At 37.2% G+C, this 19,806-nt stretch overlaps 1 protein-coding gene across 3 annotated transcripts in view; it reads left to right on the top strand.

The window, feature by feature from the left end:
* The first annotated feature begins 270 nt into the window (after nucleotides 1-270).
* LOC145667026 (protein Star-like) overlaps nucleotides 271-19,806 on the top strand; it is a 126,607-nt gene continuing 107,071 nt past the window's right edge. The window contains exons 1-2 of one of the 3 annotated variants that reach the window (XM_081734718.1): nucleotides 271-727; nucleotides 19,560-19,687. In XM_081734718.1, the coding sequence (XP_081590844.1) occupies nucleotides 19,591-19,687 (97 nt within the window). In that variant the 5' untranslated portion in view covers nucleotides 271-727; nucleotides 19,560-19,590. Of the gene's footprint in view, nucleotides 728-19,559; nucleotides 19,688-19,806 lie in introns of those variants that run through there. The other 2 variants (XM_081734716.1, XM_081734717.1) reach the window with 2 other exon arrangements.

Genomic DNA, 19,806 nt, shown 5'->3' with positions numbered 1-19,806 from the left:
AAAGAAAAAAGTCACAAAACTAACGAAAGGGAGAAAAAGACATGGAGAATTTTATATAAGGCCATGACATTGGCGTGACGTATACCATTATTGTTACTTCCAGCATAGTTGCCATATTTCTCTTTTCTATTGGGTGAAAAGAAGAAGAAAATTTATGTATCGTGCGTGTGTGTGTGTTGTGTGTGTGTGTGTTGTGTGTGTGTGTGTGTGTGTGATGTTTGTGCGCGCCAGTGGTTGAGTGTTTTTGGCCATCTACCTCCCCCACTGGAAACTCCGACCCCGAAACCGGAAAAGGGAAACACGGGTAGTTGTCACGCAAACATGAACCTTCCCCACCAACAGCCATTAGGTCGATATTAGCTGAAAAATGTAAAAGGAAAACTCCCTTATGAACAAGTGACCAATTCGTTTTTCTGCCACCTTGCTGATTGCTTCGAGTGAAGCAGTAGAGGCTGAAAAACACCTGGCTGCTTCTTCGCGGATTCACTTCGGAAGGTTTTTTTTTCCTCATTTTGTTTTTCATGTGTCCGAGTGTAGAGGGGGAAAGAAATGTCAGTGTGATACATGTATGTTGTTGTACCAATTGTGTGCGAGCGTTTGTGAGTGTCAATTGCAAATGTTAAGTTATAGTGTTAGAAATATTAATACAACTTTGGTGCGAAGGACTCAACAGACAAATAGCGATCAAACAAAAAAACTACAGCGAGGAGTACGACTAAAAATGTAGGTGAGTAGAACAGACAAACAATAAAAAGAATGAAAAAGAGTATTGACAAGCAGTTATGTTGTCGTCTCGACGGAACAGACACAGAAAAACGTGTTAGTTTTATAAAGTTGTCCATTTCTGCTTGTTGTCTTTAACATCTGATGATTCTTGTTCTTTATGTATTTATAGCGATTAAAAAGAAAAGAATATTAACAGGCAAAAAAGCTGTGTTGGCGAGATTTAAATGTAGGAGGAACGACCAAAGCTGTCGAATGATGATGTTTAAGCAAGCTGATGGGAAATCCATTTGTGTTACATAACCTTAAAAAGGAAAGGCCATTTAAACCATGATTCACCGATGCAGTCGCTCAACAAATCACAAAATTTATGTCAAGAAAGAAAGGCCACGTGAACATCGTTGCGTCTAGAAATGACAGTGGCTTGGCGTATAAAGTTCTACTGTAAAGGACCATAGGTTCGACTCTGAGTAAGATGAATGGACAGCCACAATTTTGCTGCTTTTCGCCTAGATTTCCCGGGACTGATTATTTCAGATTTTCTCTGTGGGAAGTTTGAATAAACGAGGAGTGAATATGGGACTGGGAATTGACCCGTTCGGAGAAATGTCTCGGGGGGGGAGGGGATTTCCTCAGTCAAAGAAGAGATAATAAAATGTCTGGGGGGAGGGAACTTTCATAACTCCGGAGCCATCCCCGGGGAAGCCTTACAGTTAACACTGCCCCGAGGGATATCTTTGGAAAGCTTAATTGTTGTAGTTTTAAATTCAGTTGCGACATCCGTAATGATTTCTCAGTTGATTATTATTACATAAAAGCGAAAGAAATTAGCAATACAATTCAGTGGACATAAGTGAATTGTATTGTACTATTGCAATGAACTGTTAAGACTTTTGACTAGTTCTCAGTAGATAATAAACGTTTAGTGAAAACATGAAATGTATCGGTACATATGAAAAATATTAAAAAAGAAAATGGTAATAGATTTCTACCATTTCGAATTCTAATACAGATATTACAGGTGGAATATATTCTTGGGACCCTTCTCACTATCTATTAACTAACTCAGGGCCGGCGAGAGCGGTCGCGGGCCCCGGGGCTGAGCAATCCCGGGCCCCTTGCATGTTCCCTTATAACTTCTTACGTTCTTACCACTTTGGACGGAAATACACTAAAATGAACATTAAGGCTTATTTAGAACTCTTCATTAGACCATTAATGCGTTTAATTTACATGTTAAACAATATTGCTATATCTCCAAATAAGTGATTAATAAGAATTCTGAATTTAGCCTATGTTTACTATTCGCTGGATAAAAAAAAAACCTCATTAATTCACTATTTATGATTTTGTTTAGACCCGGCATTTAGTAATTCTTTATCCTCGGCCGTCGGGCCCCCTTTGGAGCCATGGGACCCAGGGCTCTGGCCCCTCCTGCCCTCCCCTCTCGCCGGCCCTGAACTAACTACTGTTTTTGCTGTATAGAGACCAACGTTAAAACCGGCGGTTTGATTTTCACCTTCATTACCGAACTCTATTTCTAGCTTGGGGGCGCGGTGGCTCAGTGGTAGAGCGTTCACCTCCGATGCTTGGGGTCCCTGGTTCGATCCCAGCTCGCACCGTGTGGACTTTGTGGTGGACAAACACCGTGCTTGTGGGCTTTCTCGGGGTTCTCCCGTTTCCACCCACTTCCTTCATTTCGCCGTCTCCTTTAGCCTAACCGGCATAACCGTGGAACGTAAAAGATTTCATTTCATTTTTTTTCTATTCCTAGCTTTAGATCCTCTACAACACCCTAACCAAAGTTGTTCATATTTCATTGTAGTTTTTTTTTAGATGTCTCCTAGGCAGACAGACGGACACATGAACAAGAAGGATAAATATATAAAAGAATTTTGATAAACCGAATACCCCCCCCCCCAAATAAAAACAATCAGGAGCTCGAAAATATTCCTAGACTATACTTTGAGTCGGACGAGTGCTTATTTCAGATTTTTCCCTGGGGCTTCTAATGTGCGGGAGATGAGAATTAATGTAGGATACTACTGGAAATTTACATAGACCACGATCTGAGATATAGCACGGGCAGAGTAAGGTTTCCGCCGGGCTATCCCTTGAAATCGTCATTGCATATGACCAGTGCCGGATTTACGTATAAGCTAAACAAGCTACAGCTTAGGGCTCCACTCGCTTGGGGGCCCCAAAAAATTTAAAGAAACAACTGATTGTAATGTAATTTCCAAATAACAAGAAATAGCAAATAAGATAAAACGCACATACAACAATGGTGTTTTGTATTGTTATGTACTAGGCTTTCTCAAGCAAGAAAGTTCCTATTTTTTAGCTCCACTTGTAATGAGCCCCCGTTTCCCAGTCCTGTTTGTAATGGGCCCTTGTTTCTATTTAGATACTCATTAGGTTCATAAAGTAGCCTTAAAAAATGCGACATTTTGTCACTGAAAACGAAAGCTTGGCGTATAAAGGGTCCCTAAAGCTTGACGTATAAAGGGCCCTTTTCAATAGCTTAGGGCTTCATCAAACCTAAATCCGGCATTGCATAAGACCCTTCGAATGAAAGGTCTCCTCCAAAATAAATTCCTACTGACGAAAAACTGAACTGTTCATTCATTTAAGATCGCTGAGTGCTGTACTGTAAACCGTGGGAACAAACATGCGGAAGATCAAATGATGTATTTTCCTTTGGTGTAATGAAGGTGAATGTGTCATCTTCTGTTTGGTAGTAGGTCGCATCAAATATTAAATAAAACTTTCTTCGCAGGATGAGTTTGGTTTACGTCATCGTGACTTGAACCTCTTAACTTTCGAAAAGGTTTTATCCAGCAACGGAAGTTACTTTCTATTTACTTGTTTTCTTAGTTAAAGACTCCCTCCCTAGATCTCGAAACGCTGTACGGAGTAAAAACTTCATTTGTTCAGAATTTCGTCTGCAGACGATTGTGTAAAGGTTTTGCTGTGCTGTTAAATTTGATCATGAAAGACATATTAATAGGAAAAAAAATCTTAATTTAAATCTAGAGTTTAACATCCCACGATTATGCCTGTTAGACTAAGAGGGATGATGATTAAAGCAAGTGAATGATGATGGAAGAATTGGTGGAATGAGAAAGTGGAAGGAAACAGGGAGTACCTGGAGAAAACCCACGAGCACAATATTGTCTACCATAAACTTACTTGGTCGGGATCGAACTAGGGACCCCATGCACCAGAGATAAGCAAGGGCTTTACCACGCTATTCATATTTATATGAGAATTATACTGTGGCTTATTATATAAGACACTATATAATATACAGGGAGGGAGCTTTCGGGCTGAAATCCCCAAATTCCGGAATTTCTAAAGAAAAAAAGCTAGTGCCAATCATACACATATAAGCTTAAAAACTTCAAGCCGCCTCCTTCCGAATTCCGAGATTAATAAAAAGGAATTTCGTCTAAATTCATTACTGATATGAGGTAAATAAATACCTGTAAGGACAGGCACGTATCCATAGGAGGTTAATATCGAATAATGGAATTACAGTAACGAATCCGAAAACCTGAAGCCATACCTGTTTTTGATTTTATTGAAAATGATTTTTAGCTTGGGTGCTGAAAGAAAGCATTTCTTCACGATTTTTTTTAAAGTAAAAGTTTTTGATTTATTGATAGAATGGACATGAGATAAAACCCAAATATTTTTGCAAAACACAAGACGAGACTTTGGCATTTCTCATGTCTCGTCTCGCGTCCATACCTGTTTATAAACTATTTGGTCGTTTCAATTTCAAAATCTGGTTTTGCAGTGACTTTCATAATGTGAAGCAATATCATAAGTCAATTAAGGCTTTTAAACTCAACACACACAAAAAATCTCACGCGTCGCAGCAATGTTTCTCCTCAAAGAGTGAACTTTCGGCGAGAACGCGACCTCTCCGCTATGTGCATCCTTCATCCATCGTGATCTAGACGTCGAAATAGCGACCGCGACTTAAACCTCGACCCGATCACAAGGTGTCTTCGGCATGTCTTTACTCTTAGGGTGAAGACATGCCGAAGATACCTCGAGGTCGAGTCGCGGTCGCTACCTCTACACTGGCACAAACATATGGATTCAAATAGGTAAGCACATGCCGGAGACGTACACTACATTGCGACATAGAGGTCGACCGCCATGGTGAATTAGTGTCGCGATGATAAACAATCGAGTTTGTTTTTACATCGATGTTGAGTGAAAGCATCACTGTAGCTCGTTTTCTCCTTGGTTCTCCCTGAAGCGCTGCATGGAATAAAATCTTCATTTGTTCAGAATTTCGTCTGCAGAGGATTATGTGTGTGTCTATGCTCGAGAGATTTTGCTGCACTATTAAATTTGATTATGAAAGACATCTTAATAGAACTAGTAAGGAATGTTTCAGCAATATAAGAAACACAAACATCATCATAATAGACACGTTTTAAATAAAGAATAGAAGAAAATAGCAAGTGAAATGAGAATATCAGATAAGTTATTCATATTTATTTGAAGATTATACTGTAGCTTATTATTATATAGGGCAGTGGCGGTTACAGGGAGGGGGCTTTCGGGCTGAAGTTCGTAAATTGTGGAATTTCTAAAGAAAATAATAAGCTACTGTTAATCCTATCTCTGCTTAAAAACTCCACACACAGCCAATTTCGATATTAATAAACAAGGGTTTCTTCTAAATTAGTTATTGATATAAGGTAAAGAAATACCTGTAAACCAGGCACGTATTCATAGAGAGGAAACGTCGAATAATGGAATTGCAGTGACGAAACTTCATTTGCTGAAGTTAATATCCCTTCCACCTCGAAACCAGAAGACATTCCTTTTAAAAAAAATACCGGGAAATTATTTCTTGCCTGAGTGCTGAAAGAGGGCATTTGTTCACAGAAAATTGAAAAAAAAAGTAAAAATCTTTGATTTATTGATAGAGATGAACAAGAGATGAGACTCGAATATTTTTGCGAAACAAGAGACGAGACTTTGGCATATCTCGTCTCGCGTCCATCCCTATTTATAAACTGTTTGGTCCTTTCAATTTCAAAATGTGGTTTTGCAGTGATTTTTGTGCACTGACGGAATAATTTCACACGCGTCACAGTAGTGTTTCTCCACAAACTGAGAACTTACAGCGACGGTGCGACCTCCTTGCTATGTGCGCCCTTCATCCATCGCGACGTAAACCTCGACCTCGATCGCGAGGTATCTTTGGCATGTCTTTACCCTACGACTTGCGTGATTCAGTGTTGTCTACGAGGCTCGTGAAATTTCTCATTTGAACTCAAAAATGAGACGAGAAATGTTTCTCGTCTCATTTCTAGTTTAGAAATGTACTTCCCGTCTTGTTTTCGAGACAAGGTGAGATATTTCTCGTTGTGTGGGCACCACTAGATTTAAATGTACAGTAGAGTATGTAGTACTACGACAAGGAGAGGACTTTCGTTAGAAATCAATCAATCAAAATGAATCAACTGAATATCCATTCGATGCACGATGTTCAGTGGCGGATCTAGAAAATAAAAACCAGGGTGCAGCCAGAACCCAGACTATCATGGGTATATCGTACGTTTACTATTAATTTTTTAAAAAAAATTATATAAATAATAGCTACAATTTTTTTTTGTCACAAAAACTAGGTCCCCCCAGCCTCGGTATAGATCCGCCACTGACAATATTGTGACGAGATTATCTTCATTGGAAATAGTTGAAGCAACTTATCCCTTACAAAAAAGAAGGAAAGAAAGAAAAAGAATTGTAAGGAAAATAATCATGAAAAATACCTCCTTAAATATATATATATATATATATATATATATATATATATATATATATATATATATATATATATATATATATGTAAAAGAACCCACGTTACACTTCCCAGTTGGATGCTTGTTTTAATTTGTTCTTAGCAAAAAGTCAATATCCTGCTCACATTAACATGTTTCAGATCCCTAGTTGTGTGAAGCAGACAGTGGAAGATTAAAAGCTGAATTCAGCAGAGCGAGACATTATTAGTTTCCTCAATGCCACAGAAAAGTCTCAAATTTCTGTTCTTCATAAAACATTTACTGTTCGTTTGCTTTGCACTGAAACTGTTGCCATTACATTGGAAAGCTTTACTTTGTCATATCATATTAAAAGTTAATATAATATAGTTATTATTTCAGGAATGGCTATGATCATGATCTTCATTGGAAGGATTATGCTGTCACTATCAGGTGACTTGTCGCAAGCTGAGAACCATCTATGGACCAGGAACTTCAAATAACTCTTCATGTTGGCTTACCTTTTATCTGCTTTTATGTCAATGGTCAATTGTGCATCCTCTCCTTCATTTACCTTCTACCATACTTACTATTTCGTCCCTTCTAATATAAATTGTCAATATCCTATATATTTTTCTTTTTTTGTCTTTCTTAAATTATTATCCTCATTATTCCTGTTTACGCCAAACTGTTCCTAATACTTCGCTAATTTTTCTTTCTACTGTGTGCTGCAGCCGAATTGTTGAGCATTGCTTACGTTGCTAGCTCTATAATATGGCAGTCCCTTCAGCCAAAAGGGGCCGCGGTGGCTCAGTGGTAGAGCGTTCACCTCTGGTGCTTGGGGTCCCGGGTTCGATCCCAGCCCCCGCCAAGTGAGCCTTGTGGTGGACAAACACCGTGTGCGTGGGGTTTCTCGGGGTTCTCCCGTTTCCTCCCACTTTCTTTATTCCACCATTTCATTCATTACTCATCATCACCGTCTCCTTTAGCCTAACCGGCATAACCGTGAGACGTAAAACTCAAGGATTTCATTTTCATTTCACTTTGCTTCAGCCGAAAGTTACACAATGTGAAAAGCACTCAAGATTATGATATACCAAATATGATATTCGTGAAAGAAACTAATATCTAATTCCTTTGTACTTTACAAACAACCATTTTATTTTTGCTATAATGAATGTGGCTTTTCATTGTTTGCTGAAGTTGTCCTTTTTCAGCACAGAGACTGCAGTAAAAAGGTTGGATTTGCACCACTGTAATGCTTTCACGTTTTTTTAAATCAGGGAATCGAACCCGAGATTACACGTACTAGCCATTAGACCATCGAGGAAGATTATATTATGGTTTTCCTTCATTATAAAACTCGATTAAGTAGAGCGAAGTTTCTGTTTATGCGACTTAGGCGCTCGTTAGTCCAGGTCTCCTTCGAGATGCTTAAACCAAATTTGATATGGTGATTCGAGACCGCGCGCTGTGTATCGTAAAGGGTCGCATGCCCTGATCGGATATACCGTTGAGGAATAATAACCGAAAAACGGGATGCCCGTAGACTTAACATTGGAAACGCATTTAGTGCGTGAATTCTCATTGTAAACAATGGAAAATAGAATTTTCAGCATTAGAAATAGGGTCAAAGGCATTTTAGTTTTGTTCTGCGAACTCAGTTTTTCAAAGCCATTATGTTTTTCGCTGATACGTCAAATTTAATATTTCCGTCTCCTTTAGCCTAAAGAGCATGATCGTGGGACGTTAAACTGAAATATTTCATTTTTTTTTTCAAATTTAATATTTGCATGTCGTGTTCGTACACGAAAACAATTGATACAAAAAAAATTGTATGAATAATTAATAAAAGGTCGATCCAAATTTGTGTAATCGCCTGGGTGTCAAGTCGCTGTTCGCTGTCCTTGGCTCGTGGTATTACCAATAAGTATACTCCTGATACTTTAACTTACCTGGACAGGACGACGAAGACCTCTCCAAGAAAGGTTACAAACTGTTCCCAAAAAGCTCGTCGGTCTCAATAATGAGATGAGCATTAGACGCCGAGAGGTTCGGGTGTCTCGTCTCGAAAACCTCACGGACGATCAGACGGTCATCCAGACCATAACGCACACAAACATCACTCATACATACAACGAAAACACACTGGGTTAAATGACACTATACTTATTTATTAGAACATTATTCTGAAAAAAAAATAACGAAGAGAAATGAACACAACACTGGACACTAATAAATTTTGCCGCTGAAATTACGTTTTGCCCTTTTCGGGAAATAGAGCCCTTTCTATACATATGATTATAATTCAGGTATCACTATAAATACTTTGCTCACACCATTAAAACACTTGGGGGATTCGCACTGGGAAAAAGTTGTCTGGATCGTCCCACGATGAATCCAGTTGTTACGAGTCCTGCAGCGTAAAGGTGAATCTTCAGCAAACACACAAAAGAAGATCTCCACAATGGAATACAGATATTGGAGGGCGCGTACGTAACATTTTAAACGCACAAGGTCTGAGGACCTGGGATTTCACTGATTGGGGCTAGCCGTAAGAAATCGTCCTTCACCGGCTAAATAGCTTGTGCCCCTTAACACAACTTATGTTTGAAGTTCAACGCGAGATGCGTGGTTGCATCTTCCAGACCTGGAATCAAACTCCCTGAGCATCCAAGCTCAAGCTACGGGTTGCAATGATCAACTGAAAAGTGTTGGCAGTTCATTTTAAAAATCGTTCAGTTAACTCACCTGTATGCACATACAAACAGAATATGGAAAACAATTTATGTTAATTTTAGTCAACTGCCTATAATGCACTAGACACGGCGATAACACTGGCGTGAAAAAGTACAGATAACGAACTACGAAAATTGTGAGGCTGGTGCCACTTTGGCTACTGGGACATCTGGTCAGCCCGTATTTCTCTAATCTATTGTAATGTTTCCATAAGTGATTAAAGAAAGCACTTAATTCAGTTCCCAATAACTATAGACTATATACTGTGCATATAATAAGTCAGGGAGAAACACTGAAATGGTTAGTCATTCGCTGAAATGTTCTCAGCAAAAGCAATGTTTAAATATATATATGAGAAATCGATGAAAGACTTCTTTGTCCAATTGTGTGGGAAAGAAGCAATTCCCACAAAGAAAGAACTTATATGCGTTGCAGAATAAAGTATAAATCGAAAATAATAATCACTGTCTTCACGAAATATACAGAGTGTCCACAAAAATTCCTTCTATAACCTGGTAGCGGTTATATATGGTGTCCGAAAGTGGAACGACCTGTCAAGTGTACACGTAGGCAGGTTGAGAACCCTTGGCCGTCTGACGAAGTATGAATAAAATTAGGTTTTTCACCTGAAAATTTAAAATTAGTTAGATGGCAACACTGTCATATGGTGTGAGACTTACGTGTATAAACGATGAATGGTTTTTCACCTGAAAAAGGGCTATTAAAATAGTTAAATATCTTGTTCACTCACTACAACATGATGAGGTTCCTGCATGAGCAATGTCCAATCCAAGTGTTCCATGAAGTAATAAGATCCTCTTGAACAATTGGTGCAGTTGGGTTTCCTTATCTTCCGTTTCTTCACATGTTGAAACCATGCTGTCTTCCTGTGTAAGTATCCTCCATTCCTCCATGGTTCTCCAACGATGAGTTGATGAGGGGAGAAGGGTAGATTTTTTTTTTTAACACTGGTGTGAGAAACGAAGTACGGTTACAACACCTGTATGATAACTCTTTTTTTTTTTTTTTTTAAGTTCGCAGAAAGCGTTTATAGGGCTATTAAAATTCTTATTTTTTTAAAAAAAAAAACACAAATACTTTTTGTAAAATGTTTAAGTGTTCCGTTTCGATCACTTTATTGGATATAATATGAAGTAAATACGTTATAGGGCTATTTAAATGCTTTTTTTTTTTTAAACACTAATAAATTCTTTTCATAAAATGTTTAAGTGTTCCGTTTCGATCACTTTATTTTGTGTAATATGAAATACATATACACACACGATAACTATTCATGAAAACATCGACTTGAAGAATTATCAAATATCTCAATAAAAATTAGTAAATATACTGATATCTGTATTTAAAATATCAAAATGTGAGTGAATAAGCAAATAGCAAAACATGTTAAAAGTACTAAAATATTAAAATTATTGTTAAAGTTTCGATATCACTCTAATATATTTGAAAAATATGAAAATCATTGAATAGTAAAATGAATGAAAATGTAAACACATGATAAACTGACAATATATAAACAAAATAAGATTTTCACCTGTATGTCCCTTTTTTTTTTTTTTTACTGTGCCTCGTGTTGTTTGGCAGAAAAAAAAAACGAAAAATCGTTTTTCCAAAATAAAAAATAAAAAATAAACTTAAGTGTCAAAATTGACGTTCATAGTAATTCCAAGAAACAAGCATGATTCTGCATATCAAAGAAAAGATCGTGATTTCGCTGACATGTATGGAGAAAATTTGGCACGCCATAAGATCAAATGTCATCTGCTCGTCGTGAAAATCGAGACTTTAATTCAGTAATGCTCAGTACAACAAATGGTTTCGTTCTGAAACAAAGTTATTATTAGCTTAGGCCTAGAATAATGGTCGTTGTTCACTTCCAAAAACGTAAACATTGTAGAGTTACCAGAATAGATGGGTATTATCTGCAAAAAAATTTATTAATAAAGCGTTGAAAACTATTCAATATTGATCCAAGTTTTTCGAAGGTCTGAATCAAGGAAGTTGACTCACTAGTCCAAACATTCCTGAAAATAAATGGTCATTACGCCATGAATTGACCAAAACCATAGGTGGGAAAAAATGTGTAATACTACACGTACTTACACACGAAATATGCCATCGACACCTGCGAGGCAAAAATTAGAAACGAAGGAAGGCCTGTAACCATAGGCACTTACAAAATGTTTCTGTACAAAACTGAAATATAAACATTAATATTCAGTAAACTACGTGTATGTTCCCTGGAACATAACATACGTCTTCCACCTAGAAAAGATGTGTAAACACACAAAATACAAATGCTCTCGTAGCATCGTAAAGATATGTCTCTATAAGACAAAACACATGAGACCTATGAAAAGAAAAACATGAGATACAAACACAAAAATATAGCCAACGACGTTACAACTCTCTGGTCGGTCTGAAATATCAAGAAAAAATTCCCTACAAAACAGCTGTAACAAGCTTCCTTAGGCATCTTCGCTACAAAATATTCAAAATGGTCTTATTAACGCATTAAAATTCAGTCATCGAGCATACGAAATAATTGACAGAAAATAATTTTCATAAATCATTATGGCTTCATGCTGTTGGAAAGAAAATAAGTTTATTTTTCGGGATCTATATCAATATCTCTGAGACGGCTGAAACCTCATAAATAATGGGCCATGTCGATTTTTGAAGAAAATCATCCGTCAATGGTAGTATGGCTGAAACCTAAAGATTTGTATTTCAAAATCTTTGGCCATGTTGATTTCTGAAGGAAATCCTCCATACTGTTTGTTATGGCTGAAACCTAAAGATTTATATTCCAAAACCTTTGGCCATGTTGATTTTTTTAAAAAATCCTCCATAACAATAACAATTTTACTACTAAATTCCAAATAGTTTTGGGACATACTGTGACTAAAATATAATTTTCTGAAAATTAATGTATAAACTAAACATTGTAACACATTAGCATACAAATACACATAATAAAATTGCGGTTCATAAACATTACGATATTCACTAGAATATTACTAGACAAATATACTCAAAAAATCTAACCTAAGAATATGCATGCTTAATTACGGGTTACTATCAAAATGAAAACGAAAATCTAAGATTAACACTTAAAAAAATTAACATTGATTATAAGTGTAAAGTTTCATATTCTACGCATGAGATTACCTACTAAATTTCAATGACAAATATACAAATATACGGTATATATAATTAAGAACTAAAAATTTTCTTATCCTGGGCATCTCCATTATTTTTTTTTAATTCTGAAAAGAAAATTGAACATTAATTCTAAATAACATGTAATAACATATTTAAGATTTTCGAAAATGGGAATGGATCCTAAAAAGGAGTTTAAAATTTTAAAATACTGTAAAATGTATTATAACGCCAAAATATCTTCCCACTGGCTGGGGGTACGGAAATCGCGCCAAGATTTCAAATTGCTTTTAAGATGCAATTCCCCTACGTATGTGAATACATTAATTATTTACTAAAAAAATCTAAATTCAAACATCTGAAATGAAAACAAGAAAAAATTAATGACATTAAACTAATAGTAAGTCAGTGATAAGGTTTGCAACATTAGTATTCAATTGTGAGGCGCGACACGGAGTAAAGACCAAAAGCGGAAAAGAATCAGCTGTGTATCACCCGTTATTCGTAACCATAAACACAGGTGGTCAAAAATGCAGCGACTATCTTATCAAAATAAAGAAAGAAAAACGTGTTATCTGCTCATTGCCGAACAGTTAAAAGCTGGAAGCAAAAAGGAGTTCTAAAAGAAATGCGTAGTTCTTCTTTTCGTATCCAGGCATTCGGATCAAAAACTAAAAGCAAAAAGAAAGAAAAAATGAATACATGTTTATCGCTTAGAAATGCGTCGCTCTCCTAGGAGAAAAATTTGTATCAACACACAAAGTTTTGGTTACCTTTTTTTTTTCTTTTTCTATGATTACTGTTTCTGCCTTGGTAACTGCAGTCTGTTCGTTTATTTCTACGATGGTTACCTCTATGTACAAAAATACTGTTAATGTTCTCACACAAGTTGCGTTTCCTATCTCGTTTGTAATAACTCAGATTACGTGGCCGTGATTTACGACTTCTTTTGTATCTGTTATTCTTTCGTGTGCGCTCTTGGTTCTGATTCCCTTTAAATTTCGTATTGTTTACGATCTGAACTTGGTATCTTTGCTTATTACAATGACTGTAAACTCGTTTACGCCTTTTCTCTCTGTGGTTTGTGGTAGTTATTCTTGTGCGCTTGCGACCTCTGTCGTTTACAATCATATGTTCGTGGATTTCACTACTTCTACTACAAGCGGCGTCACTAGATTCTGAATAGATAAAATCATTATCAGATATGTTACGAGGTTGGTTTAGACTACCTGTCTCTGGATGGAGTTCAGATTCCTGCGTTTCCTTTCCATTAGGAGTATTAGTCTCTAGCTCAGGTTCCAATTCCGGTGTTTTATTTACACTAGGAATATTAATCACTAACTGGGGTTCACATTCCGGTGTTTTGTTTTCAGCATTTTCAGTTTGCTGACTATTTTCACGAAACACGTCCCGTAAAGCGTCTATCTTTTGACCTAATCCACTCTTTGACTCAACGAGATTCTCTTTCAAGCGAGCACAATTCTCTTTAAACTCAACACAGCTCTCTTTAAAATCAACTTTCCTTTCCTTTATGTATCTCTCAATTTTTTCATTATTTTTATCTAGCTTTCGTTCTAACCTATCTAAATTCTCTTTAAATTGAGCAAAATTCTTTTTATTGTTTCTCATCGATTCTTCGAGAAGTGAACTCATTCTAGCTATAATATCTACTTCCTGATGTTCCATTATGGACAAAAGTAAAATTTAAAACGTATGATTAGAATAAAATATATTATCACCAAAACATATGATTAAAATCACCTGAAAGAGATTTTTTTTCAGATTACTGGTACTGAGCTGAAAAAGAAGTGATATATTAAAATATTTATCTTATGAGTATTCGAGCACCAACGGTCTCGATTCGGGTCGGTAGTTCGGGCGTCATTTATTTGTAACCGCCTGGGGGTCAAGTCCCTGTTCGGGCGCCATTTATTTGTAATCGCCTGGGTGTCAAGTCGCTGTTCGCTGTCCTTGGCTCGTGGTATTACCAATAAGTATACTCCTGATACTTTAACTTACCTGGACAGGACGACGAAGACCTCTCCAAGAAAGGTTACAAACTGTTCCCAAAAAGCTCGTCGGTCTCAATAATGAGATGAGCATTAGACGCCGAGAGGTTCGGGTGTCTCGTCTCGAAAACCTCACGGACGATCAGACGGTCATCCAGACCATAACGCACACAAACATCACTCATACATACAACGAAAACACACTGGGTTAAATGACACTATACTTATTTATTAGAACATTATTCTGAAAAAAAAATAACGAAGAGAAATGAACACAACACTGGACACTAATAAATTTTGCCGCTGAAATTACGTTTTGCCCTTTTCGGGAAATAGAGCCCTTTCTATACATATGATTATAATTCAGGTATCACTATAAATACTTTGCTCACACCATTAAAACACTTGGGGGATTCGCACTGGGAAAAAGTTGTCTGGATCGTCCCACGATGAATCCAGTTGTTACGAGTCCTGCAGCGTAAAGGTGAATCTTCAGCAAACACACAAAAGAAGATCTCCACAATGGAATACAGATATTGGAGGGCGCGTACGTAACATTTTAAACGCACAAGGTCTGAGGACCTGGGATTTCACTGATTGGGGCTAGCCGTAAGAAATCGTCCTTCACCGGCTAAATAGCTTGTGCCCCTTAACACAACTTATGTTTGAAGTTCAACGCGAGATGCGTGGTTGCATCTTCCAGACCTGGAATCAAACTCCCTGAGCATCCAAGCTCAAGCTACGGGTTGCAATGATCAACTGAAAAGTGTTGGCAGTTCATTTTAAAAATCGTTCAGTTAACTCACCTGTATGCACATACAAACAGAATATGGAAAACAATTTATGTTAATTTTAGTCAACTGCCTATAATGCACTAGACACGGCGATAACACTGGCGTGAAAAAGTACAGATAACGAACTACGAAAATTGTGAGGCTGGTGCCACTTTGGCTACTGGGACATCTGGTCAGCCCGTATTTCTCTAATCTATTGTAATGTTTCCATAAGTGATTAAAGAAAGCACTTAATTCAGTTCCCAATAACTATAGACTATATACTGTGCATATAATAAGTCAGGGAGAAACACTGAAATGGTTAGTCATTCGCTGAAATGTTCTCAGCAAAAGCAATGTTTAAATATATATATGAGAAATCGATGAAAGACTTCTTTGTCCAATTGTGTGGGAAAGAAGCAATTCCCACAAAGAAAGAACTTATATGCGTTGCAGAATAAAGTATAAATCGAAAATAATAATCACTGTCTTCACGAAATATACAGAGTGTCCACAAAAATTCCTTCTATAACCTGGTAGCGGTTATATTTGCAATTATTGCATTCCTAGGGCAAGGTTCTAGATTACTTGTCCCCTTCCCTGGATGCAGGTCAGTGATATAGATGATCCAGAAAAGCCGAAAAACTGTATTATTAGATGACCAGAAGAAAATAATACACTTTTTTGTGTCTTCCGGATCACCTATACCACTGACCCGCATCTCCCTAACCCCCTACCCACCCCGACAACAACACAATTTTCTATAAAAGTATACCAGGACAACCTTTGACTATTTCAAAAAACCTAAAATATCACTATTTTACAAAATGTTAAATACTTCTTCAAAGCATAGGGGGGCAAGCCCCCTACCCCCTACAACAATAAACATTTCTACACATGTATGGCGCAAAACCTTCTAACCCCCCAAAAACTAACATATTCTTATGAATATAATTAATAATAAATAGTGTTCACAGCAACTAAAGAAACATCATCATCGCAAACTTGAAGAAGAAGGAGAATGTATCAGGTAAGCAAATACTTCTATTTATGAAAAATATAGGGGGACCAGTAATCTAGAACCTTCCCCATTCCTAGTAACAATTAGAACACTCTAGAGCCATTATTATTATTATTATTATTATTAATAATAATAATAGTAATAATAATAATAATAATAATAATAATAATAATAATAATAATAATAATAATAATAATAATAATTACATATTCTGTAATTTTGAAGCTGGATTGTTCGCAATGTTGAATCAGTCCAAAATCTGGATGAAATATTGAGACAAAACATATGAGACTTTTCACCATCACTGTGTTCTATGGCTCAAAACGAACAGAGTACTGTAATTTCGGTTCTATATAAGTATTATGTTGGAAAAGCCACAAGGGACGTACGCAGGAATTTATTTCAGGAGTGCTCCAAATTAAATATAAGGATAAATTATATTAAAATTTGTGAAATTATCTCTAAAATGAGATTAAATGTACAGAAAAGTCGGGATTCCAGGAAAGGGTCCGGACCCCCAAGACTCACCCCCTGGATACGTCCTTGAAGGCCATTAAAATCAAATAAAAGCTTTAAAATAAACATATCTTCATAGTTACGATATCAATATTAGAAGGGGAGACTCTTTGTTATCAAGTCAACAACGATGAACCGAAGCACCTCTACCAGTTCTACTTGCTTATGGAGGGAACTCTCCTGGCGAGTTTGAGTGTTAGTACCGGAGCAAGTAAAGTGAGCCAAATATGAAGAGGACCTGCTGAAAGAAAAGAGGTTCGTTCCACTGGTAAATAGTAGGACTGCACGAGGCATATTGGTTCCGGTATTCTAGGTGACACAGTACCTCAGCCCTGATCTGAGGTAGGCAGGATTGGCATTATAACTTTCGCTGATTACAAGGGAATTCCCGTATCATGGGTTGGGCTCTGCCGGATTTTGTGCCGGTGTTCGCATTTTCATTTTTGACATCATCTTGTCCGCCATTTTCTTCTTTGCTGCCATTTTGAAATGCCTATCATCACTACTGCAGTAATACGTAACGATTAGAAATCGAGACTTGAGCATCTTTCTATTTTTAGCGCGCCTTTCTATGGTCAAAATGTCCGTTTTACCACCATCTTGGAATGTCTATGACCACATAACACAGTAATCGGATCCATTCCCCCCTCCGATGAGATGGTAGCAGAAGAACTCTCATTTTTGCCTTTTTCGAACATTCCTTTTGGCACCCGCGGGAGCTCGCGCCCCGTGAAATTATAAGCCTGTAACCTGTAGGTGACTAATGCCTGTAATCGTGCAAAGAATCACTTGATCCGGTTCACCAGTTTAGAATATTAGCGTTATTGTACTTCGTCACTTTCCCATTGCCTCAATTTTCTTTTGGCCATCATCTTGAAATGCTGCGATTGACAACTTTTACGGTGCCGGTTCTCGACAAATGAAGTTTTGTAATGGTTCAACAATAACCGAAATGTCAGTAATATTGAAAGTTTTGGATAATGCACGAAATTTAGATAACACCCGAAGTTTCGAGAATACCAGAAATTTTGTTAATTTTTGAAGTTTCGAATATACCCGAAATTTCTGTAATAATCAAATTTTTAAAATTACCTGATATTTTTATAAAACTAGAACCAGTGGCGTATTTTACGATTTTGTTTCGGGGGCGGCTTTACTAAAAATTCTGCAAGATATTTAATTTACTTTAAAATAGTAATAAAATTTGGGGGCCTTAAGGCAGAACACCTCCCCTTAAATACGCCACTGACTAGAACTTTTAAATACGCGAAACTTCGATTATATTCTAACTTTTGATAATACTCGAACTTTGATAATACTCGAACTTTGATATGATAATACTCGAACTTTGATATGATAATACTCGAACTTTGATATGATAATACTCGAACTTTGATATGATAATACTCGAACTTTGATATGATAATACTCGAACTTTGATATGATAATACTCGAACTTTGATAATATCCGAACTTTGATAATATCCGAACTTTGATAATATCCGAACTTTGATAATATCCGAACTTTCCATAATACCCGAAACTTCGATAATTTCAATATTCGAACGGTTTCGAGTAACCGAACAACTCGATAAATTTTCCCTCCCGAAATTCGATAGGTCCTCAGCCATATCGAACACCCCTAGGCTGAAGGAGACAGATGACTAATGAAAATGAAAGGTTGCGAAATAATTAATGTGGGAGGAAACGAGGGACAGGGATGTTGTCCACCAAAAACTCACAAGGCCGGGATCGAAGTAGGGAACCCTCGCACGAGAGGAGAACGCCTTATCACATTACTTAATGAGAAAGAAAGATAATGCTAACGTAGTGAGGGTTTGAAAACGCCACTGACATAAATAGTACTAGTTAAATAGTAGACCTAATCAGGTCGGTAGCCAGCCCAAAAGTGTAGGGGGGGCGATCCAACTTGATTATAGTTTATCATCATATTATAGTTCATTTGCAAGCCTTTCGTGAAAATTTTAGAGGGGCCAGCAAAAAGTTTTAGTGGGCGGCCCCCCTGGATACGGGCCTGGACCTAATTATAAAAATATGCACTGCGTATGGAAGATTCCAAATTCGTATTGTAATAGATATTGTAAAGTTCTCCTTTTCCAAGTACAGATAGAGCAAATTTGTCCGGACCACTACCAAATTTTATTACAAAATCATCTTTTCTATAAACAGTATATTTTTAAAAATCACTTTGATGTAAAATACTTTAATACTTGGGTAAAATATGTTATCCCAAGTCCCGAGCAGCCTAGAAAAGGATCTCCATAGAGCTCCGAGCAGCTAGGTGGAGTGGTTTTAGGATTCCCAATGCTCCAAGCAAGCAGAGGGGTGTTTAAAGGTCACAAAGCTCCAAGCAAGCTGGGTGGCTGAGGTTAGGAGTTCCATAAAGTTCCGATCAAACTAAGTGAGTAGAAAAGGAGGCCTAGAGCTCCGAGCAAACTAAAGGCTTTGGGTTAGGCTCCTCTCAAAGTTTTATGCAAGCTGATAAGAGTGGGGGTGACCAGCCGAACACTGATAATTCTTTCTGGTTATATAGGTGTTCCAGTGTGGTGGTCCTTCGTCGTCATGTGACTAGAGGTAGCACTGGTGTTCCTGTCGCCTACCACTGTAGTCAGTAATAGTAGGATGCACATGGTTAATGCTTGTAAACATAAGCATGTGTAGGTTGTTTGTCAACAAAGCCACGTGCGGGAGATTACAATATAAAACTTGTTTTATTACAGCTATAGAGATGTTTAATAGAATTTAGGAATTGTTTATTAACTATTTCTTATTCTAATTCCCACAGATAACAACATGAGACTGCCGTTGGGAAGATCATGGTGTCGAGGCTCGCTCGACAACTCATGCCAGTTGGGGTTTTCCTCAGTGTGTTCACTGTGGTCATGCTACTTCTGTTCTCCATTAATACAAAGGGTAAGTTCGAAGAAATGGTGTCTTCCTGTCGTCATGTAAAACTCCAAAACTTAATTGAAACTTCAGCTGAGTCTTAAATAGTAAATGTAGTTTAATTTCATTCAGTAGTAGGCTTTTAC

Source organism: Thermobia domestica, chromosome 12 (assembly GCF_964235325.1).
Source record: "Thermobia domestica chromosome 12, izTheDome1.hap1.1, whole genome shotgun sequence".
NCBI lineage: Eukaryota > Metazoa > Arthropoda > Insecta > Zygentoma > Lepismatidae > Thermobia > Thermobia domestica.
The sequence above is the reverse complement of the archived record's forward strand: the minus strand, read 5'-3'. Positions and strand labels throughout refer to the sequence as shown.